This window comes from Nyctereutes procyonoides, unplaced genomic scaffold, assembly GCF_905146905.1.
Source record: "Nyctereutes procyonoides isolate TBG_1078 unplaced genomic scaffold, NYPRO_anot_genome, whole genome shotgun sequence".
NCBI lineage: Eukaryota > Metazoa > Chordata > Mammalia > Carnivora > Canidae > Nyctereutes > Nyctereutes procyonoides.
In genome coordinates, this window is record NW_026575052.1 from 66,012,469 (window position 1) to 66,038,292 (window position 25,824).

The window sequence follows — 25,824 nt, forward strand, 5'->3', positions numbered from 1 at the left end:
CCCAGAGTCCCGGATCGAGTCCCACATTGGGCTCCCTGCATGGAGCCTGCTTCTCCCCTCTGCCTGTCTCTCTGTCTCTCTGTCTCTCTCTCATGAATGAATAAATAGAATCTTTAAAAAAACAAAAAGAACAAATAAGCCAAGTTTGATGTGACAGCAAGATACTCAAGTTAAAGATGTCCCAGCATAAAAATTCTAGAATAGGGCTTAAGAAAAATATTGGATCTGGAATTATATGGGTATCACAGGCAAAAGAAGTTGTAGGAAAGGGTGAGATCTTAGAAAAATGGCTTGGATTATAAAGGACTAAATCTTTAGTAATGGATGAGTTCAGCTCTAGACCTCTGCTCTCCACTCTCTTTAGACTCTCCAGGTGATCTCATCTGATTATAGAGCCAACTTGGCTAAATAAACATGTTTCCTACTTACACTCTTATAATTTAAATCTGCACTGATATGAATAGACATAAAGGTACAAACAAAATACAGAGCAAATCCTTGAAGTAAACGATGAAACCATGGTATGCACAAGCAAAGAAATGAGAACATTCTAAAGCTATGAAGAAGAGTTCTATGGGAAAATTAACTTCCCATCTTCTAGTTTATGAAAACGTCTATCTAGATTCATATTTATAGGAAAATAAGTTTTTGAAAATTTTAGGAATCTAGTACATAGTGTACTTGATGGAGAGCTGTAAGTGTTGGATGTAGTTGAAAATAAGACTCAGAACCTATGGTGAATATGACAAATTTATTTGAGTACTTCAGGCATCAGAAGCCAAAAAAGTTCTCTGCACATGTTCATATTTATTGAACAAGTAAATTTTAAAAAGGAATAAACTCACAAGTCAAGACGAACAGTGAAATACTTTGGGTCATGTTTGCAAAATATTTCGAAGAGCATGAATATCTTAATGTAAAATATTCTTACAAGTCCTAAAGAGAGAAAGAGACACAGAGGCTAGGAAACTATGTGTTTTTTTTTTTTAACTGTAGGTTTAAAATTTTAGTAGCAAAGTGAAGGAATGATGAGAGGAAAAATGGTGCTGACAGGTTGATATAAACTGAAGTTGAGGAAAAGGTCTCAGATTCTTACTGCCTTTTAATAAAATGTGCAAAGGGGTTCCTAAATGAGATATTATAGGCATACTGAGATATCTTGGTATGATGAATGGAGAAAGAAGAGACTGGATTGGAAGCAGATCAAAAAAAAATAAATGAATGTCAGGAAGTTGTATGATAGGATAGTTGTATGAAACACATTAGGAGCTGAGAAGAAGAGAGTTCTAGTACAAGGAGGTTCAAAGGCTGTCTTGAAAAATTTCATAATTACATAATGAGTTCAACCACAGGCTCTGAGAAAACTGCTGAGATCATATGACCCTCACTCAATTTCAAAGTCCAAAGCTATTTGTAAACCAGTCTATAACTTGTGACCTAAAATAGTCATAGTTCCAAGCTGAAGATCAAATAATAAAAAGTTATCCATCTTTTCAATAGCATAACCACCTGAGGAAAACATTTTAACTGCTTTATCTACATGGACTTAAAATTAGATTATTATTTTATCTTGGCTTATTTGGGAACCTCTTGATTCTAAATTCTGATTTTAAGATTTTATTTATTCATTTGAGAGAGAGAGAGAGCGCATGAGCAGGGGGAGGAGCAGGAGAGGGAGAAGCAGGCTCCCAGCTGAGCAGGGAGCCCAACATAGGGTTTGACCTCAGGACCTGGAGATCATAATCTGAACCGAAGGGAGATGTTTATTTAACCATCTGAGCCACCCAGGCACCCCTAAATTCTGATTTTACACTATAAAGTTACCTCCCTTTCCAAAAAAAGGCACTTCAGTTTGGATGCAGACACATCAGATGGCACGCACGATGCATCTGTCCGTATACACATGAGGTTAGACCAACACAGTAGTTGCTTCTTCATTCTGCACTGCAATCACTAGAACTAACCAGTTTTATGTGTCCTTAGCTTCATTTCTCCATCCTCAGAGGCCTCTAGTTGAATAACTTCTGACCAGAACTATGTTGAGATTGAACCAGAAAACAGACTGGTATTTTTGTTAAGGAATCCTACCCGCTACCCTCAATTTTTTAAAAAGTGCTGCATAGTCCTGACTTTCACAACTTCAACTCCTGGTTTTGTCTCTTGAAAAGGCTCTATCTTGAGAGGGGAGCAAACAGGCTGGTTGTCAGAGTATTGTCTCACTTTTTATGGGCAGTGTCCAGGTGCACGTCTTGTTGAAGAGCCAGAACGAAATGTGTAGGATGTTCTGAAGGTCAACTGATCCCTTAGTAATGGGGTGATTTGTGCCCTTCCTTCTGTCATTTGGCTCTACTGCCTCACAAGACTGTCAAACTCTAGCTCTTTCTAGTATGATGACTACCTATCTCCTTTGCAAAATAATTTTCCAATATGATTCATCTTGCTTGTGTTATTCATTTGGTTATCTCTTGTTCATTAGTTTGGGGTCCAAAAAAGTTGAGTATGAGTTGCCTCATACTAAAAGTATGAGTTGCCTCATACTAAAAGTATGAGGCAGGGTAATAACTTTAAAGTATTTGGCAAGCAATTTGAAAAAGCACCAAAAGAAGTGATACAAAAAGGAAGATAAAGATAAAGATCAGTTTACTGGGACACCTGGGTGGCTCAGTTTAGTTAAGCATCTGCCTTCGACTCAGGTCATGATCCTGGGGTTAGGGCATCGAGCCCTGCAGAGGGCTCCCTGCTCAGTGGGGAGTCTGCTTTTCCCTCTGCCCCTCACCTTGCTTGTGCCCACTCTTGCTCACTCTCTGTCTCTCTCGAATAAATAAATAAAATCTTTTTTAAAAATCAGTTTACTGTTAGAAATGGTAAAGATTTCATTACATATAGTTCTTTTTAGAAGAAGAGTCTGTAGTTTCCAAAATACTGCATAAATTAACAGTAAGTCCAAATATCAGGATTTGTAAAACAAATGTTAGGCATATTTATTACCAAAAACATAGAGCAGACATTCATTAAAATAACATTTTTAAGATTAATTTTGCATATATGTATATGCTAAATAAATGACACTGTAAATATGTCTTCATTAAGGTGTTTTATGCTTGCTACTTTTTTATTTTCAAGGGCAAGAATCACTATATTGAATATACTTCAATAATTTAAAAAAATTCACAAAGTAATATTCTGTTTTATAATTAGGAAGAAAACACTCTACAGAGCTTTCATGGGTTTATAGTTGGTGCACTGGAACTCAACACTTATTTTGTCTAACATTGCTCAATGGGGCATAGGACACTATAATTATAGCTTAATCATAGTAAAACTCTGTACCTTTTTATTAGTAAGATTCTTTCAGCAGTGAAGAGAACCTAATGAAAGTGTGACAAAGTAATTTCAGATTGTTGTGTACTAAAATTTATGAGACTTGTGCTAAGGTTTGTCTTTAAATACTATACACAAAATGTAGGTGTGATAATTGATATGTATATGCATTGGCCTACAACTTCCCTATATCCATATTTATCTATGAGTTTTTCTGAAAAATGGTGGTGGGGAATGATTAGGGTATTTTTGTTAAATTGTGGCAAAATGTATATAACATAAAACTTGCCATTTTAAGGATTGTTATGTATACAGTTCAGTAGTATTAAGTACATTTACACTGCTATGCAACTATCACCACCATCTATGTCCAAAACTTTTTCACCACCCCAAACAGAAGCTCTGCACCCATTAAACATGAACTCCCAGCCCCCAAGCCCTGGTAATGTCTAGTCTACATTCTATCTCTATGAACCTGATTCTTTCATGTACTCCATATAAGTGGAATTATAGAAAATTTGCCCTTCTGTGTCTGGCTTATTTCACCAACTATAATATCCCCAGAGATCATCCATGTTATTGCATATGTCAGAATTTCTTTCTTTCAATGGGTGAATAATAATCCACTGTATGTATACACCACATTTTGTTTATCCATTCATCCACTGATGGACACTTTGATTGCTTCCACATTTTGGCTATTGCGAATAATGCTACTGTGAACATTAATATACAAATACCTGGTCAAGTCCTTACTTTCAATCCTTTTGGGTAAATACCCAGAAGTGGAATTGCTGGGTCATATGATAACTGTATGTTTAATTTTTTTAAAGGAATCATCATCTATCTTCTGCAGTGGCTGCACCATTTTACATTTCTACCAGCAATGCACAGGGTTCTAATTTCTACACATCAAAATGATTATCCTTTAAAGATAAAAATATCATTTTAATCTTGTGATATTTCTGGTCTTATTTCTTTTAATTTTTCTTCTTTTTGTTACTTGTTTTTGTCACTGAAATAAAAATGACAGGATTTATTATACAAAACAGTTTGATTAGAAACCCTAATTCCAAGAAGTCTACTGAAAAAGAAAAATTTTAAAAAGCTAATTCACAGAATAGTCACATGAATTGGGGTCAGAGGGCAGTTTCCTCCCTAAAATCTGCCAAGCTACATTCCTTAGAACTTGATGGAAAATTTAACTTACAAGAAGCAGAGAAGGAAGACAAAGGCAAGATCTGATGATAGTAAACTAAAGGAAAGTATTTACAAATGAAGAAAGGACAATGAAGTTTCAGGGTTCAGATGGAGGTAGAATTAAAGATAAAATTAGATAATGTTTACCTCCATTTTCTGTAGCTTCCAGTGGAGAAGTAATCAGAAGGTAGGATTATTTTTCTGACATTTTCTTCTGACTGTTGTATAACATCGAATTATGAGTATTTGTTTTAAAATATTATATGCATTTGTTTTGATAAAATTAAGAAATGTTTAAAGATTAGAATTAAGTAAAACATTCAATGTTTGAAACAGGCCAGAATTAGAATCATCATATTAGCATGAAGAACTAATCACCTAACAAATAAATAAAATGATAGAATTCATAAAGCAATTTATTTAATTAACATACAAAAATATAATTTCTTAGGTTCACTATACTACGCCTGTCACAACACTTCATAAAATACTCACATAGACATTCAATCTCCATAGTTCTAAATTTGCTAATATCATAATAGTAAAAGAGAATATTTTACATGTATATTTAGCAATTTCATATGAAAATACATTCTCCAAAAACGTAATAATTTCTGTTTTACACAATACAGTAATACAAATTTAGGGAAAAAATTGGCATTTTTATGATAAATCCAAATTTCTTTTTAAAGAGAGATAAAGAGAGTTTAGCTGAATTTCACCAAAATCAATTCAAAATAGAATTTCAGAATTACCATCTGGATATGAAGAAATAATGCGACCATCTTTCAGAGTTATTTTTAAATTATTCATAGAGGATTTTGATTAGTTTAGCTACTACATGCACATTGAGACTATTTCCAAGTAGCCGATAACGCTGCTTCACTGTTATCTTCTCAGGAAATCCTAGAAAAGAGAGATATTAATTTATAATACAATCATTTATAATATTAACTTCCAGAGATAAAAGATGTAACCTTTAGTAAGAACATAGTGGTCATTCACATAAGTAAGTCCCTAAGATTGACACGAAATTCAATTAACAAATGAGAATTTGAAGCCAAAAATGTAAGATTACATTGCTTACACAATGTGATATTATCATATCACATTACATATTATGCTCAGTTGTATACATGAGTACACCCATAACATCCACAAAATCCATCGAAATCTGTATTTTAAAGCACTTTAGGAAAAGTGGTGGCTACCATTATTTCACAGTTCTTTTCCTTAATAACAGCTTTATGGAGATAAAATTAACCCTTTAAAATGTATAATTCAGTGGCTTTTAGAACAGAGTTTTGCATCATCTCCACTATTTAATTCCAGAACATTTTTATTACCTCAAAAAGAAGGCTGGCCCACAGCTAACATTGTGCTCAAAAGTAGAAAGCTAAAAATTTTCCCATAAGATCAGAAACAAGACAAGGATGCCCACTCTGGCCCCTTTTATTCAATATGGTATTAGAAGTCTTACCCAGAGCAATTAGGCAAAAGAAAATGAGGTAACAGGCATCCAAATTGGAAAGGACAAAGCAAAACTGTCACAATTTGCTGATGACATATTATATATACAAAACCCCCAAAGACTCCACCAAAAAAAAACCTGTTAGAACTAATGAATACAGTGACGTTTCAGAATACAAATTAACATACAAAGAGGTGTTGTGCTTCTATACACTGACAACAAACTATCAGAAAGAGAAATTAAGAAAACAATCCCATTTACAATTCCAACAAAAAGAATAAAATGCCTAGGAATAAATTTAACCAAGGAGGTAAAAGATCCATACACTAAAAATTGGGGGACACTGATGAAAGAAATGAAAGATACAAATGGAAAGATAGTCCATGCTAATGGATTAGAAGAATTATTAGTAAAATGTCCACTATCTAAAGCAGTCTACATATTCAAGGCAATTCCTATCAAAATTTCAATGGCATTTGTGTAGAATACACAATCCTAGAATTCAAAAGGAACCACAAAGGACCCTAAATAGCCAAAGCAATCTTCGGAAAGAACAAGCTGGAAGCATCATGCTCTGGCACACAAATAGTAACTCAAAATAGATTAAAGACTAGAATGTAAGACCTGAAACCATCAATACCTAAAAGAAAACAGTCAATATAAAAAAAAAAAAAAGAAAAAAAAAGAAAACAGTCAATAAAGTAAGAGTCAGTCTTGGCAACAGATTTTTGGATCTGAATCCAAAAGCAAAGGCAAAAAAAAAAAAAAAGTAAAAATTAACAAATGAGACTACATCAAACTAAAAAGCTTTTGCACAACCAAGCAAAGAAAATCATCAACAAAATGAAAAGGCACTCTACAGAACGGGAGAAAAATATTTGTAAATCATACATCTGATAAGGGGTTTATATGCAAAATATACTGAGGGAATGTATACTGGCGTAGCCACTATGGAAAACAGTATGAAGATTCCCCAACAAATTAAAAATAAAATTATCATATGATCCAGCAATTTCACTTCTGGGTATTTATGGAATAAAAACGAAAACACTGATTTGAAAAGATATATGCACCTCATGTTCATTGCAGTATTTACAATAGCCAAGATATGGAAACAACCTAGGTACACACACAAACACATACACACACAGAGGAATACTATGCAGTCATAACGGAAAGAATGAAATCTTGCCATTTGCAATACAGATGGACAGAGGAAAAAGCAAATACTCTGTGATCTCACTTATATGTAGAATCTAAGAAACAAAGCAAGGAAAGACATACAAAAAAAAAATCACACTCACAGATACGACAACAAACTGGTGGTTGGGTGGAGTGGCAAAATGGGTTAAAGAGGTTGGAAGGCACAAATTTCCAGCTATAAAATAAATAAGTCCTGAGTAATGCACAGCCTGGGACTATAGTTAATAATACTCTATTGTGTATTTGAAAAGTTACAATAAATCCTCATTTTTTAGAACTATGTATACGATGATAGATGTTCACTAGACTTTTTGTGGTGATCATCTCTCAATGTATGTACATATCAAATCATCATGGTGCACACCTAAAACTGTAACAATATTATATGTCAATTATGTCTCACTTAAAAGATAAAGAGGGATGCTGGGCTGGCTGAGGTGGTGAAGCATGTGACTCTTGAACTCGGGATCATGAGTTTGAGACCCACATTGGATGTACAGATTACTTAGAAATAAAATCTTTAAAAAAAAAAAAAAGAAAGAAAGCTGGCACCCATTAGCAATCATCTCCCCATTGCCCCTCCCTGTCCTTCAACTACTAATCTAGTTTCTGTATCTATGTATTTGCCTATTCTGGACATTCCATATCAATGGAACCATATGTTGTCTTGTTTCTGGCTTCTTTCACTAAGCATTTTTCAAGATTCATTCATTCATTATAACATGATGTACCAACACTACCTCCTCTTTAAACACTATTCGATGGCATGGATAGATCGTATTTTATTTATCCAGTTATCTACCAATAGACATTGGATTGTTTCTACTTTTTGATTATGAATAATGCTGTTATAAACATTATGTATACATTTTTTTGTGGACATGTGTTTTCAGCTCTCTTGGATATATTCCTGGGGGTGAAAATGCTGACTCATAAAGTAATTCCACATCTAACATTTGAGGAACTCCTGAACTGTTCTTCAAAGTAGCTGCACCACCAGCAATGGATAAGGGATCTGATTTCTCAAAAATCTTTGTCAATACTGTTACTGTCATTTTTGTGAAACAGTACCTTATTTGATTACATTTTCCTAATAATTAATGATGCAGATATCTATTCATGTGCTTACTGGCCATTTGTCTATTTTCTTTGGAAAACATCTATTCAAATCCTTTGCCCATTTTTAGTTGAATTATTTTTCTTTTTATTATTGAGTTGTGAGAGTTCTTTATATATTCTGGATACAAGTCCCTCAAGCTGTTTTTTTTTTTTTTTGTATTCTGTTTCCACAAATACACTTTCTCATATTGCACTTCCATTTGCTATATTCTTTTTCAAACAAAATTTGGCCTACAGATACAAAATTTGCTAGAACAAAGCCTTGCAAATAGCAACATAAAAGACTGTCCATGAAGTATACACTATAATGTTAGTTACAATTTTCATATTTAGTATCCTCTGGCATAGCAATTAAAGGAAAAGCAATTTATACAACAAAATGAAGGAAATAATTAAAAAGTATTAAGAAAAGCAAATGGTATGTTTTGTGAGGACCAGAAGGAAGAGTTGGTTATGATAAAGTTGCTTCATCAACACTTGACATTATACTTACTGTAATAAAATAAATGATTACATAATAAAATTATATTTGCAATTGAGCAAGACCATAAAATTGCTATTATAAAGATAATATGTCTTAGGCAAGTACATTAGTCATCTAAAATATTGTTTCATTCAAATTAGCTAGAGATACAAATATATCACAGACTTTTAGAATATTCCAGGGATGACCTTTTGTAATATTAAGATTACATCAAAGAGTAAGAAAGGTTTGAAAGCAAAAAGTCAGATTTGTAAAAATTATATACGTGTGAGTGCTTGTGTATTTTATATAAAGATATAACTTTTTTAAATTAAAAGGTGACTTTTAAAAAGTTGGGTACATTAAAAATAATAACAATCTTCAAAAACAAAGAAACATAGCATTAACAAGGTCAAGATAACAGCTTTCATTCCGTAAGTATAGGTTAGTGGCCTCTTCCAAAGCTCGCTCTCACAAATGCACGCCACTAGCCACAAAAAGAACCAGCACAAAATGTATGAAAGGATCGATACAAATCCATCATTGACAGTGCACAAGCAGCTCAAACAATGCCCATTTCAGATTCAGAGTCAATAATTTTGGAAGCACACATGAAGGACAGTTCTGTCACAGTGCTGCTCAGGGGTGACATTAGTCAAGCCTGATTATACAAATATATCACATACTTTAAAAGAAACTTAAGCAATTAAAAAGGCTTTCTTGTATGTATTATACATATATTTTCAGAAAGCTGTGAAAAATCCTAATTTACCCATGTGAAATTTTTAAATGATCAGAAAAAATATTTATGAAGGCTAAAAAAGCAAATTAATGTCAAATATTTTAAAAATAAAAGCTGACATTTAAATTTTATATTGTATGTCAGATGGTGGGCAAACACTTTACATATTATAATTCACTTAATGGTCACAATGACCCTGTGAAATTGATGCTGGGATTACCCCCATTCTACAGAGGGGTAAACAAAAGCAGAGGGTTAAGGTGCTGTTAGGATTCAAACTTCCTCAGTGTGACTCTGGGGTCCATGCTACCCGTCTGTATTTCTGCACTGACTCTACTGTTTAAAGAAGCATGCACTCAAAACGTAGGAATTAGTTATTAGATAGTAAATCTCTTTTCTCTGTAGTGCTATGGAAAATACCTTTGATTGCTCATCCTAAAAAAGAAAAAAAAAAGTAAACAAAAAGGCAGACTGGGAACTAAATTCCTGAGTCTAATTTTTAGCTCTTTATTTGTTTTATGATGTTCTCACTCATTTTGTGACATAGACTAAGACAAGGAAAGTTTGTGTTTTTTTTTTAAATAACACTCCCCAGGATATTTGAGACTGAATGAGATCACCAAGAAAAAGGCAGAGAGTTACAAAATAAACCTGGTTGCTGTGACTACACTCAGAGAACCAATTACCAAGAGGACAGTCAAATTATATATTTTATTCGTAAGGTATAGAAGGGTGTGTTCCAAAACCTCATCTGTAAGTCCATTATTTAGAATTTAAAACGTGATCTATTTAACTCATTATATGCTTCAAAAAGAGTACTGAATTAATATCACAATACTGGATTTAGAAGACTTTGGCTTTTCTGCAATCAATCCCCCAGTGTTATCAAACACATGTGTCCTCTTTATGTAGACCTGGAAGCATATTAGGGAGGTCTTTCCCCTCACCCTCCCAGTCACCAGGAGCCAGGTCCTGGCAACACACTCCCGACAGCCTAAGAAGCTGATGGCATCACTACCACAGAAAGCACAGGCACCAGGAAGGAGGGGTCAGGGATGGGGCAGGGCGCTTTACAAGGCAAGGGCAACATGTCCAATCTCTTAACACCAACAATTCCTAGATTGCCTGGACCACAAAGGAGGTTAGAACTTAGTCCTTCGTACTCTGCAACTATATATTCATTTTTGTTCTTGAGATTCCCTGCTTCAGACACCATAATCTCTTGTCCATTCTGGCATCTGTGCTCCTGAGTCACCTTTCTTTCTGCTAGGAAAACACTTTCCCAGACCACCTCTCCACCTTCTCTTTTCTTCACTTACAGGGAGGACAAAAGATGGGTAACTGATCAGTATGTGTCTTTGAAGAGGGTAAATGCAAATACACTCTCCACCAAAAAAATAAATTAATTCCTCAACCACTTTTTAATTTCCTCATAAAGAGGTCATTTCTAGGTATTCTTTCACAAGATCTAGTGTGGGGTTATTACAACAGGACTTCTGGAATCAAGAAAATAAAGCTGGAGAAAGACATGCTATTAACTACCATTGGTGGGGAGAGGGGAAGATCTGTGGATTTGGTCCTTCTTCCCTGAAAACCACGTGAGACCATTAGTGGAATAAAAGGAGAGGGTGTGGAGGCTGAAGGAAATGGACTCAGTCAGGTTAGGAACAAGAAGCAGGAAGAGGGAAGGAAAATGTCAAAAATGGTCTGACTAGGACAGGAAGATTCCTTACATCCATCTCTCTGGGCAAGGGTGTATTCATAAAATACACCTGTTGAGTCTCTTTTGAACTCTGGGACATTTAATACACAAAAACTGGGGTCTGTGTGTATCCCACATACCGAACTCTGAAGGAAATCCAAGGAGATTTGCTATTTCTTTAGGAGTGAAATATCGAAGTTTAAGCATTAACAATTTTGTTATCTTTTCCTCTTGAGACAAATTGGTAAGGGATTTGTAGATATCCTCAATCTGTAAGAAAACAGTCAAGATAATTGATAAAGTAGAGTGCCAGTAGATTTGTTAAGATAAGATCATCTCTTGTGAGACACTTTAAAAAGGATGAACATACAGTGTGCTGTAATAGCCAGTAGCAAAATGCACAGGGCAAAATGTCTCTTCCAATGGATTCTGTAATTGGCCCATCATGGGCAATATAAACTTCAAAACTGAAATGTCTGAAAACAAAGAACTTGATGTTGAACAAGTCAGGAAACTTCCTATTTACTTGTCATTTCTGATTCCTCAAATATTAAATCATAACAAATGAACAATGGCAACACGACATAAAGAAATACAGTAAGAGATAAAAAAGAAACCTGATCAACCAATGAAATCAACTTCATAATGCTAACAGATATATCATTAAAATATTTACTATTTATGATCAATTTCATCAAATTATTTTCTTAAAATGATAAAATACATCTGGTAACTAAAAATTCTTAAATCCATTCATTTGCCTCTAATAGCATTTTTACCATGGGTAAATTTTACTAATGGTAAGAATTTAATTCAGCATAATAGAAAATAATGTGATTTGACTTCAAAATGATACAAAAGTATAAAATATTTTTACAGCATATCAAGCTTTTTTCAACTATGATGCCCTGAAGAGTTTACAAATGAAGTATTAATAAAGAGTCTTGCTAAGCTGTAGCTTTCTTTCCCTAAAAGATAGTTTTATAGTGTGTGATCCAAAGGAATATTAAGATATTTGTGCATCATTTTAGAACATTAGATCATTTTAGAACATCATTTAGAGAACATTAGATATTGTATCCTATAAATTTCAATTTACTCCTTATGAAATAAAAAGAATAGCAAAGATAAGAATAAGAAAAGAGAAAGTGAAATGTGAAATATTCTTTGTATATAAATTCATCTAGCAACAATAAAAAAATGTGTATATTCATTCCCAATTTAACATATACAATTATTTTAATATTCTCAAATTCTAAGTATTAAATAGGTTTATTTAAAATAATTTTCAAATATTTTAGTTCTAAAACAATATACAATACCTGCACATCCTCTGTAGTCTGTAACACAGATCCTGTCCCTTCTACGTAGCTTCCATAACTGTAAGATTAACATGTGTATTATGCAGCATCTAATGTATTTGTTAATGTGAAATTTCTTAAATATTTCTTAAATGCATTAACCAATCTACATAGTTACATCCTTCTGAAATAGTCTGAAACACACAAATAAGTGAAAAATCACTGGGCGAAAGACATAAGATCATTCTATTTAAACCTGGCATAGAGTTTTGAGTTGTGTAAAAACCACCTGGAATCATACATTATTATCATTTCTTTGTATTGTCAGTATCTTAATGTTCATCACTAGAAAGCATGCATTTGTATGCTTTATATCCAAATTTATATCCAAATTGTATGATTTATATCCAAATGCTCTTCAATATTGGCATCCCTGCCACATTAAGCCAAACATTATATAGGTGAAAATAAATTGCTACTATTTCTTAACTCCTGAACCATCACCTCTGTTTTCGCATATGTGTGTATGGTGTATGTGTATATGTACAGATATAGATATATAGATATATAGATATAATCTACACTAAAATAGACTTTTATAGAAAGGCTTCCCTTATACCATCTTTATAATTACAAAAGAATTTCAAGGTTGTGTTTTATTACCAAACTGATAAGTCTTGCCTTATCAGACTTGAAACAGACAACAGCTGAGTAAAGTCTTTTAAGGCAATGGAAGGCAATAAATCAGTTGCCCTGGAAGTACAAGGGCAAAACATGATAAAATCAGAGTAAATCTGGTATGTTTGAGGTGGGACATAGTATGCATGAAAGCTAAAGCTAACTAGTGGGTGAAAATAAAGCCTGAAGATTCAAATCATACAGTTACTCATCAAGTGAGGTTGAGTGGCATTAACAAAGAAGAGATCGAGATCTTTTACAAAATTTTCTGGAAAGGCCTGATTTTCCCCTTCTTTGTAGGTTTAAAAAATTAATAAAAAAATATTAACTTTCAAAAAATAACCCAAAGGTAACCAATAAAAGTCATTATGATATACTATGAGAATGATAAAGTTCTTTATGTACTCATATATAGTAACATTCAGTTGATATTATATAATGAAAAAAGTACATAATAACAGATACAGTATATTACCACTTACCTAAAAAAGGAGGTGAAACATATATATATATATATATATATATTTGAAACATATATATTTAAATAAACCCTCACACATAATACCTTTGGAAGATTAGAGAGTAAATTGAAATGTCTGGTTGTATGTAAGCAGGAAAACTGGATGAGCAAGAGAGAAACAGAAAAAGGAGTCTCACAATCTTTGTACCTTTGATTTTTGAACCATAAAACCACATTATTTATTTTTAAAAATTGAGTAAAACTTAAATTTGCTTTAACGTGCACCAGATGATTTAATTTTATTTCTTCATATTAAAACTTAATTTCTTCTTATATATTGATCATGAGAGTGGACATAAATTTTTGAGGTCTGAAGTGCCATAAAAAGAAAGGTGCTAAAAAGTAGCAAATTCAGTATCTACACAAACCATGTTTCCACCATGGGTAATTAAGCTCTTATGAAGGTCACCAAACAAACGGCATTGTGTTTTATGAGCACTTTTGTGGGATGTGCACATAATGTTCTGCCAGAAGGAATTTTCAGTTGTGCATTCTATTGGAACACGAAAGCAAGCAATTAAGGGGGAAAAAAAAATCATTCTAGCAGAAACATTTTGTAAAATGCTTCTTGTTTTGAGAAGTTCTAAAAGAAATAATAGCCATAAAAACCTGGCTATCTTAAATATACCATTTTAAGAGTCTTTTTAAACCTACCCTTTGGTAAAGCATGTGGACCTTCGGCAAGTGGGCTTAACAATGTCTAGCAAAAGAGCGTATCGCAGCAATGACTTTGGTGGTAAAAAATACTGATTCATGTCAACATCATCTTCAAGAAAATCTTTTAGCATTTGCACAGAGAGATCACTGTCTTGGTGATGTTTCCGGTCAAGTTCTTGTATAGTTTCGAGCTTAAAAAGAATGGTCTCTTTTCCAGAACACTGTCTGCCCTTATCAAAGCAAACATTTGGTTCAATTTTCTTTCTTTCAATTTTATTTTCTGCATCTATTGTATTTTTTTCTGGATTTTCAGATTCAGTTTTAGGGAACTCCATCAGCACCTGGCATTAAGGGAAAATACACAGTCCATTAAAAGCTTTACTAAAAATAAGAGAAAAATTAATAACGTTTAATTTATGTTATACAAAAAAATATCTTTAGCCTTTAGAGAGTTGTCATTAAAAACAAAGATATTGTGATTTACTTGTATTTATACAAGTTATTATAAATTGTCATCATATAGCTATAGTGTCATCAGGCTACAACTAATTTATTTCATGGAATTACTGCTTATCATATTTATAAATAAAAACATTCAACAAAGCAATAGGAAGTATGTTGAATTTAGTATCATATTTTAAAAAGAGGTTTAGAAAGCCACAGTAGTTATGAGATGAATAAATCATGGGATTAAAAGGCACAGCATTCAAAAAAAAGAAAGAAAGAAAGAACAAAAAGAAAGAAAGAAAGAAAGAAAGAAAGAAAGAAAGAAAGAAAGAAAGAAAGAAAGAAAGAAAGAAAGAAACATTAACATTTCCAGAAAATGTGTATTGGATCAAAGTTTGCCATATCCCTTCATTAAAAAAGAAAAACTGGAACATATGCATGGTCTAAAGGAAAACTAGTAATTAAAAAAAGGAAAGCTTTTTCCCCTAAAAGGTTATTTGTACTCATGAGTCCCATAGGAAAACCCTGTTCCTGCAAAACATGTAACCATGCATAATGAATGTCCTAGTTTGTAAAAGAAAAATAGTTCCAGGGATTTTTAATGCTGATGTCTTTGTTAATATAGTTTATATATTGTTTTTGGAATTGACGACCATGGAAAGGGAGATGTATTGGTATGATATGGTAGGGGACCCAAATGACACTACTGATCCCCTGTTAGGAGGACATAACTTTCGAGTTCTTACCTGTGATTGTTTTTTCTTTTTTTTTTTTTAAGATTTTATTTATTTATTCATGAGAGACACACACAGAGAGAGAGATAGGGGGGAGAGAGAGAGAGACAGAGAGAGAGAGAGAGAGAGACAGACACAGGCAGAGGGAGAAGCAGGCTCCATGCAGGGAGCCCAACGTGGGACTCAATCCCAGGTGTCCAGGATCACACCCTGGGCTGCAGAAGGCGCTAAACCGCTGTGCCATGCCACCGGGGCTGCCCTTACCTGTGATTGTTAAGGAGAACTGCACTGAACCATCGAAATTCCGATTTCCACAGCAATTTTGATGGAAACATGCACAGCTGCTTGCATTATTAGAGATCCTATCCATAGCAATTGAGCATTTTATTCTAGCTTGTACTAATCACTATGTTTTAATCAACTAAGGCTAAATAGCACTGACTTCAAAGAAAATGCAACCAATGTGTTAAAATACTGTTAAGCCATTGTTAAGATAGTATAACTGAATTTTAACACAAATAATCAATGGCTTCTATCAGAGGGAAAATGACACAGTCAATAGTCAAAAGGGAAGTAATAGGGGAAAAAGAGGATTACAGCATTGACGATAGTTTTTTTTTTTTTTAACTTTTAACATATATTTTTTCAAACACTGAAAGAAAAGTTTTTATTTTTGTCTTGTTTAAAACAATAAAAACAGCATCAGGAGAGGAAAAAGCCCTAGAAAACAGACCTAGGTTGTGGTCTATATTACAGATTCAGTAAGACATATATAAGCTTCCACAAAGTAGTTCTTGAAATAAATTAACAGACTAAGATATACTTATAATAGATTAATAATAATAATAATAGTAATATTAACAATAACAACAATACCTGACCAGGGGCTTGAAAAGGTAATGGTTCTGACTGAAGCTTTGCAATAAGGAAATACCGTAGCCTTGAATTTGGAATGCCAAACTGGAGAAAACAGCAATTGGTTATGACAGGGAATTAGAGAGATCTGTATCAACTGTCACACCTGACAAAAAAAACTCATATAGGTTTGCGTTTAGTTTCTGCTAGAAAGAATTCTGTTATTAAAATGTAGAGGACTAATTTTTGTAGCAAATTCTTAACCTTTTAAATTGGTGCTTTGTATCTTTATTCGAATGAACAGAGATTGAATCTGATGAGTCTTTGAGTCATTTTCATTTTGTATTTCCCAGATAAGAAATTATATAGACATTCTCACATTCATTATTAATAATAACCATAAAAAATAAAATTCAAATATAGCTATTCTTGGCTATTTATTGCCTCATCTTATTAAAAAAGGAGGACACACTAAATTTTAAAAGTTAGAAGGCAATAAATATGAAATAAACTTAATGAGATCAGACATAATGCCAATTTTCATAGTACACGTACACCTAATTTTCGAAACGAGTTTTCTTTTAATTTCAAGGCAAATAATTATATAATAGGCTAAAGATAAAAAAGGCTAACACAATAATAAAAGAAAAAATAGTGATACTTGTAATATAAAAGATCAAATATCTTATCATAACTGCTTACTTTAATTTCATATTCATGAAATAGAAGCAAAGTTTGCATTTTATTTTATTTTAATTCCAGTACAGCTAACATACAGTATTATATTAGTTTCAGGTGTACAACATAGAGATTCAGCACTTCCATACAACATCTGGTGCTCATCACAAGTGCACTTCTTAATCCCCATCCCCTATTTAACCCATCCCCCACTAACCCTTACCCTACAGCCCTCCTTGCCCCCAACAATCCATTTGTTCTCTATAGTTAAGAGTCTGTTTCTTGGTTTGTCTCTTTTTTTTCCCCCTTTGCTTATGTTTTGATTCTTAAATTCCACATATGAGTGAAATCATACAATACTTATCTTTCTCTGACCTATTTTGCTTAGCATTATACCCTCTAGTTCCATCCATGTCATTGCAAATGGCAAGATTTCACAGTGTTTGCATTTTTAATAGTTCTAAAAATCTAACCAGAAAACTATCATATGTTCATTTTGTTTTCTATTTTGGATTATTTTGAAGCATTACCAAACTACAGCACACCAGATTTGGAAAGCAGCCAAATACCACAGATTTTCAAAACACACTATCCTTTATTTATATATATATATATATATATATATATATATATATATATATATATATCCATTTTTATATATATAAAGGATATATACAAATAAAGGATATATATATATATATATACTTTATTTTCTGTGTGAAAAGAAATTTATATTCTCTATAAGCTACAAGCTATATAATATTTTCCATAAAATACATATAAATAAATCTATATGCCTGTACCACATTCTTTAGAAAGACCTATGCCTGAGCTAATTTCAAGATTTAAGTATAATATTATTCAAAACAGATCTATTCTTTTTATTGAGTCAAATTCCCTTTAGGAAGATTTATGGGAAAGTTGATCATTGTGATACCTACAGAGGTTGGAGATAATAGAAATTCTTGGTACTGAAAACCACAATTTTCTAACGTTTGTATTAATAAGTCTCTGAAAAGAAAAAAGAAAAAATGTTAACCCTATAGTTGGAAATGGGGTTCTTATATAAAAAATTATACATAAAACTTCATTTTATGTGAAAACTATATCTCCACCAAAGTTGTTTAGGAAGTGAATGATCCTAGGTCTTAATTATTAAGTCTAGTACTTGAGAAATTACATTTCTAAAAAAAAATATAGAAATGATTTCTATTATAAACAAAGCTGCCAGATAATTTATCCCAACTGGAGCTATATTCTATCCAGAGTTAGAATCACTAGTTTGCTGATGATAAGTTGCTATTGGAATGGAACTCTGTCTGTAGCAAGTCAGATGGGGGAGCCCTGATAAGATAGCAGCAGGTTCAAGGACAGGGATATTTTCTGGCTGGGGTTACCATCTGAAAGGGATCTGACCCAGGGAACACTTCTCCAAACTGCACGACAGAAAATGCCTATCAACACAAACATTTCTTACTGAGAACATTCCTACTTCTAAAGAAACAGGCAACAATATAAGCAACTAAAATTGAGAAATACCATTTTGTTTAAAATGAATGCTCATTCTGCAAAAATTCAGACATATCAAAATGGGAGAATCAGGTGAACCTAAGTTTGTGAAACTTTGTATTATTATTTAGTCAAAATCAATATTAATGAATAAAACATATATATAAAATGTCAGACTGTATGGATTTAAGATCTTTATTGCACAACGGTTTCTACACTATACCAAGTTTAAAATGGACACAATGCAGATACATTTTTACCTTGTCGAAGATACTTCAAAACCTTTGACATTTTCTAAAAGAACATATTTTGGTAGTTTCTGTAATCTAAAACAAAAACAAAAACAAATGGAATTCTAAACATGTCATTGCTAAGAAGTAAGAAGTAAAGAAAATACTTGTGGGAACTATGAGATTAAGTAATTTTCTAAATCCTCCCTTTTTATAAAAGGATTTTATAGAGGATAGAGACAACTTACATTTTATTCATTTTCCCCATAAAAATGGCATAGCTAATGAAATTAACATTTGAAATGTTCATTTCCACTGAACTTTATCAGAAAACATGGGTTCAGGGCTGCCATTTACATAGAATGGCAGCTTCTAGAGTTAGCACAGTTTGCAGGCCTTGGGCAGCAACATTCACTAACATTAGCATCATTTGCATTAATTTTGAGAGAGGCAATAGAATTTAGCTATTAGACTGTAATTCCCTGTCACTCACTGTAGGGGCAACCATGGAATTGGCAAACATTTGCAGTTATTCTATCAGGGCAGAAGAAGATAAAAGACATGCACAGTATCTGAAGGCTGCATGTATAAACTGCTAATCTCTATAAAATGACAAATATCACATTCTTCCAAATCCAAAGGTTTAAATTTAAGGTAAATATGTACAAAAATCTAAGTTTTTACCTTGGGAGAATATTTAGAATATATAAGAGGCTATTTGTCCTTGGATCAGTCACATCACCTTGTAGGCCAATTCTAAAGGATAAAGAAGGTACAAATAAAATTCACCATGAATCTTACTTATAGAAAGATACCAAATCACTTTTAAAACATCAAAACTGAGAGAACTAAAAGTAGTTGGTCTTCACAAAAAATATTACCTTTGTTGTTATAGAGAACAAAATTCATTTATTCACTTAATTAAAAAGAAAAAAAAACCCTTGCCTAATAAATATATTTATTATAAAACAATACGCCAAATGACTTACATGAGGCAAAGAACCGAGAAGAACAAATAGTCAATAGAGAATAACCTCAATTACCCTCTTAAAATCACTTTGTTTAGGAAACACACACATAACTGGCTGATTACACCTTTTGCTCTGTCCCAGATGAGACAACAAAGGTCAGATGAATGAGCTGCTTGGTAGGGTGGCAACATAGAGTCATGGAATTGATAACTAACCACCATCTACATGGACCATAGTTAGGTAAGACAAAGCCAATTTCGTCCAATGTAAACAGTAGAGACTTAACCTGAATGCCTGATTTTCAATGTGATCAAGAATCAAGCAGAAAAGGAAAATTGGATTGGGCCTGGGTAGTAGAAACAGAGGGCAAGGGTTTAAGACCTGGTTATTTATTTACTAGCTCCATTGCCTTAGATGAGTGACTTGATATCACTTGTCAGTTCCCTCATACCTTCCAGCAGGGCCAGAATCATCTGTGGATCTGAGGCTCAGATGGAGACTTAAGAGTAGACTCGAATAGATACCTCAAAAATCTTGTGTCCCTTTCCTCTCAGGGTTGCAATTATGACAGTATTACAGAATCAGTTACTGCTGCCATCAGCAGCTGGAGTTGGGCTGCTGGTAGTAGGGAAGACACCGGAGGCCCTGTGCAGTAATACATGAGGCTGCGCAGTGCTGGGCTGCATTCTGTTCTGTGCCTCCTACTCACTGCAGTTCAACAGGCCATATGCTTGCATATGCTTGGAGGCATCTTTACATGGAATGCCCTCTGCCTTTTCTGATAAATTCCCAATCTGCTTTCAGACACAGTTCAGATATTGCCTCTCAGAGAATTCCTGTCTCCTACCATGCAGCAAGCCATTTTCCCCTCTGTGTTCTCACAGCACTTCTAGAATTCATTTATCACATAGTTTGTATCATATGATAGGATAATTATTTGTCAATCATTTCCCTTAGACTATAAGCTCCTTGAGGATGGGAACTACAGCATCAAAAGCAATGCCTGGCTCATAAGGACACAATAAATCCTTGGGGAATTAATTTCCTATAGAGTTGTTTAAATAAAGCAAAACTTAGATGGAAATTAAGCATGAGAATATTCATTTAAATCAGAATATTTATTACATGTGACATCCCATTTAAAATCATCTTAAGTATTTAAATAGGAATTATAAAATAATTGACAAATCCTGGCTCTAACATTTTCTAAGTGTATGGCCTTAAAGAAAGTTACTTAATCTTTCTATGCCTCATATTCTCACCTATAAAATGATGATAATATAAACACCTATCCCATAGGCTTGTTAAATAGCATACTCCATTGTAAGACAGAGGCTTGTTACTATTATTTAAGATAACTAAAAATATCTAAATGAGGATGAATTAATCAAGATTTCATCTAAGATATAATTCCCTGAAATACACAGCCAAATAAATACTGTATAATAAAAAAATGAATTACAATACAGCTATAAAAAGTCAGAATTACTCAATATATATATATTCTGAGAAACATAAATTTCATAAACACATTCTTAATTAGCTTTTAAATTTAACATTAATTTAAAATTGAATATGACATTTACTTTATTAACCAGTTAAAAAGATATTCCTGAATACTCATAAGTTTAATTAATTTAAGGTAATTTAGGTCATAAATAAATACTGTAAATATCTTAGGTCAATATAAAAGAGGTCCCAGACAGTCTCTGCATATCTTCTATTGACGAAACTGCTTTGCTCATTTGGTAGTAATTGCTATGTCCTTTATGATCAATGCTGAATTATAAATATGAGTAGATAAGAGGAATTATTTATGAAGATTGTCAAAATTATAAAAATGCAGCTAATAGTCTTCAAAGTGTCCACGCTTGAAACTATGGTATAATTTGATTTAATGAATTCCTGGAAAGTACTCTTCCTCAACAAAGAAATATTTATTATACATACCTGGTGAATGGTTGACAGGGAGGGCTCATTAAAATCATATTGAAAGACAATTTGTCAAACTCTTCTAGTGTAATGCCCTAAGGAACAAACATTTGGGGAAAAAATATAAAAAGATGCATAGAATAGTGAAGAAGGAAAAATGGTAATTATAACTGAATATATCATAAATTATAACCCTTAATAGTTTTATTTATAATACTTAAAAGTTTATATAACACTTAACATTTTTCAAATTAACTTCAGTTAAACTAACTTTCCAAAGCAATCTCATGAAGAAAGTTGGAGAAGTAAATTGAAGCTATAAAAAACTAAGTGGCAAGTGGCTTCCCCCAAGACTCTGAGCCAGCCAAAGCAGAGCTGGAATGCTAATTTCCTGAATCCTAACTCTTTCACACCTCTGTGGCACCTCAAGTCTAACACCGCTTTGTTTTCTGGAGTCAAACATAGAGAACTTCATTTATAATTAAAGAATTCTTAGCATAGGGTCTAAGAGAATGTGTAAGACCTTTCTATCAATAATATTTTCTATTTAGGAAATGTTGTACGCTGACCAGTCACTATCCGCACCCCCCCCCCCGCTCAAGTAAGGTCTCTGTTAAATTATTACAAAATGAAAAAAGTCCCATTTTCAGATATCCATAATTATCATATTGTTTTATAGTTGTGTGTAGTCGAAAAACTTCAAAAGGTAACAGTTAAGATTAATGAATATAATCCCTATTGGGCTAAGTAGTTGAAAATGTGCATCAATTTCATAGATGAGAAGATAAATACAGTACAGTAGTCCGTCTCATCTCTGTGGTTTCCCCAGTCAATCTGGGTCCAGAAACAGATGATCCTCCTTCTGACTTATGGTCAGGTCACTAGTAGTCTAACCCTAATGTCACAATGCCTACATCATTCACCTCACTTCATCTCATCATGCAGGCATTTCGTCATCCTACACTAGCACAAGAAGAGGGGTGAGTACAATATATATGGAGAGAGAAAAAGAGAGAGACTGCAATCACATAACTTTGCTAAAGTATAGTGTTGTTATTGTTCTATTTATCATTAGTTATTGTTGTTAATCTCTTACTGTACCTAATTTATATTTACCTTTATTATAGGTATGTACATACAGGAATAAACATGGTATATATACAGAATTCAGGACTATCTGAGATTTCAGGTGTCCACTGGGGGTCTTGGAACGCACTCCCATGTGGATAAGGGGGGTCTGCTGTACAGAGAAACAAGCCACGGGTTTTCCAATTCTCAGTGTGTATGCTTCACCAGAAACAAGCAACAAGACTAGAATCACAACTTTCCTAATTATATGACACGTTTCTTAAGTTCAAGGACAAGCTTTTGTAAAGAGTGAATTAATCTGGGGAACACATTGGTTGTCTCTATTGTATTAAAAGTTTGAATGTACGTGTCTATCATTTTTAAATCACAGGCTTTTCAGTAGTTGAAGGTATATATGTAAAATAAAAGCAAAATTATTTACTGAACAGTTCCTATAGCACCTCTGAAACCCTGGAATCTAGGAAAACAATGTGAAGATCATGCACTGCCCAGTCTGTCAGAAAACACAGAGCAGAGCAGTATTAGGCAGCACATCCTACTCAAGTTAAAGAACCTGTCAACACTGGGCTATTGTGATAAGCAACTTCCTGACTTCCTAACTAAATATGGATTGATTGAAGCTAAACTTCAAAAACTAAAGTAAAAATAAAACTACAGTCTTTTATATCAGGAGCATCCTATGTCTAAAATCTGAAGGAAGTAATCCAAGTTACTGCTTCCAATACAGCTTGGCATTGAAAAAAAAATTACATTTTAAAGAATTCTTCAAAATAGTGAGTTTTAAAATAGTTGCCCAAACCATTCACAACTTCATTTAACCTGGCATTTGAAGTCACTAAATGTGTTGAAATTTAAGAAAGTAGTTATGGAGATACACAAATTATCTCTAATAATTTGATATTTGAAACCTAACGGAAATCTATTCTTTTTCTATAACCTGGCCATACAAGTCATAAAAACATCTTTGCTTTTAGCGAACATTTGGTCAACACAGTGTGATAGCACTGTTTATTACATTTGATGAGCAGTTTTATTTGTTCCCTTACTAGCTTTATTCTTTTTGCAGAAAGGCTCCTGGTTCTTCTCATACTTAATTTTCATGTAACCTTTAGTAAAAACTTGGTAGGTTAGAAAACAATTCCTGACTACTCTAGTAAACAGTAGCTAATCTAAAGAGAACTGCAATTTGTATAATATTCAGTCATACTTCCAATTCTTCAAATACCTTTTATTCCCACATGGGTCATGCATATTTCTTGTTACTTGTTTCTTAGTGTTTGTAAGTTTCTTGTTGCTACTATAAATAGGAACTTTCTTCTATTTTATTTTCTAACATGTCTTTGTATATAGTAAGGTACTGGTTATCATATTTTTATAAACAGCCTCTTATATGCACTAATTGTTCCTCATACTATTTTTAGAAAGGTATGTTTTTGTTTTCCAGGCTTATACAATTATTCTTTAGAATCTTCCTTAATATTTACATGCTATTTCTCTTGCATGAGTATGCTACTGAACAATCCATAACAATACTAAATAACAGTGCAAAAGGTAGACATCTTTGTTTTATTCATTATTTTAGTGAGGATGCTTTTAAAGTTTTATCATGTAGCATGCTACTAGATGTGGTGATACATGTGTGTGTCTGTGTTTAAACAGAAATGGAAACATACACACAAAGACAGTAAATGACATACACGTCTGTAGTAATATGTATTTGTCCTAATTTTATTAAGAGAGATTAAAACCAGTTGGAAAACCCTGCATTTTGTCAAATATTTTCCAATATATAGTTTTGCTCTTTCCAATTATTAACATGTTGAATAACAGTAATAGAATTCGTAAGTACTAAGCTACTATCATACACCCAAAACAAAATCTATTTTAGTTATACTACATTATTCTTTTAATGTGCTTCTGATCATTTGGTCATATTTTATTTAGAATTTTTGAGTTTATATTCATAAGATAATGATTTTCCTGTTTTGTGGTATATAGTGGGTATCCAATAAATACTGAGTGGATATTTCCTATCATCTCTTGCTCTATGAACTCTGGCATTATCTTGTGCATAAATACAACAATCAGATCTTTCTTGAGAACTATATTAATCATCATTATAAAAGTAACTTTCTAGGACTCTTAAATGCTCTTGCCTTGAAATTCATTCTAACTCTAGTCTATTCTGAAACTGTCACCCTTTGTTACCATTTGCCTGGTATTTGATCATTTTTTTAGCTACAATATGTTGTTCATTCAACAATGCTCAGAAAGTGACCTACCAATATTTCAGAGTATGTATTATATGCCAGGCATTGCGCTAAGCCTGTGACAACAATGTTTCTGCTTATGTGAAGTTTATATAGTAGCGGCTAGTAATTCCTCATTTCCTACCTAGATGAATTACAGACTAGTTTTATTTTACTAGTTATTTTTATAACTGAGGAGTCCTCCTCCTGGTTATAACCCTCTCTGAATGTTCAGGCCTGCCTGTGGACAGTGACAAAGGCTTTACCCCACAGGCCTTGAGGAGAAACAGTCTTTCCCACTCCAGAATTGGAATATGACCAGCACGTCAAGTCTCTGTGGGCTGCTGCAGTCAAGGATTCAGGTGCCCTGGCCAGCACATTCTTCATATGTTTGAATGTCTGGTTCTCTTTATCTGAGGCCTTGGGCAGAGATCCTCTGCATGCAGCTCTGCCAAGGCTTCCTTAAGGGAGAAGGTGGTGGAAATTTGAAAGACACTTCCCGCTCTGGCTGGTATTCGGCACTTAACATTCCTTGCCTTCCTCCCTTATGATTCTCCCAAGGATCCACCCAAGGCCAGCACTCCTTCGACATTACCCTGACCCCCACATCTGCTCTCCCCTAGTGTGTTGTCGCATGGGGAAATGAAGAGGGGGGCACTGGTGTTTTATTTTACAGACTTGCTTATATCACCACAGTAAGTGATAAAGGCTCACTCTTTCATTTTTGTCTTGCTGTTTTAAGAAGCTACTCTG

General features: G+C 33.4%; 1 protein-coding gene across 4 annotated transcripts in view; it reads right to left on the bottom strand.

The window, feature by feature from the left end:
* Nucleotides 1–800: 800 nt before the first annotated feature.
* TRDMT1 (tRNA aspartic acid methyltransferase 1) overlaps nt 801–25,824 on the bottom strand; it is a 61,529-nt gene continuing 36,505 nt past the window's right edge. For 2 of the 4 annotated variants that reach the window (XM_055332859.1, XM_055332860.1), the window contains 9 exons: nt 21,752–21,828; nt 19,515–19,586; nt 18,861–18,926; nt 18,033–18,102; nt 16,435–16,518; nt 14,375–14,718; nt 12,544–12,601; nt 11,362–11,491; nt 4,912–5,427 (listed from right to left, as the gene is read on the bottom strand). In XM_055332859.1, the coding sequence (XP_055188834.1) occupies nt 5,327–5,427; nt 11,362–11,491; nt 12,544–12,601; nt 14,375–14,718; nt 16,435–16,518; nt 18,033–18,102; nt 18,861–18,926; nt 19,515–19,586; nt 21,752–21,828 (1,002 nt within the window). In that variant the 3' untranslated portion in view covers nt 4,912–5,326. Of the gene's footprint in view, nt 4,740–4,911; nt 5,428–11,361; nt 11,492–12,543; nt 12,602–14,374; nt 14,719–16,434; nt 16,519–18,032; nt 18,103–18,860; nt 18,927–19,514; nt 19,587–21,751; nt 21,829–25,824 lie in introns of those variants that run through there. The other 2 variants (XR_008665363.1, XR_008665362.1) reach the window with 2 other exon arrangements.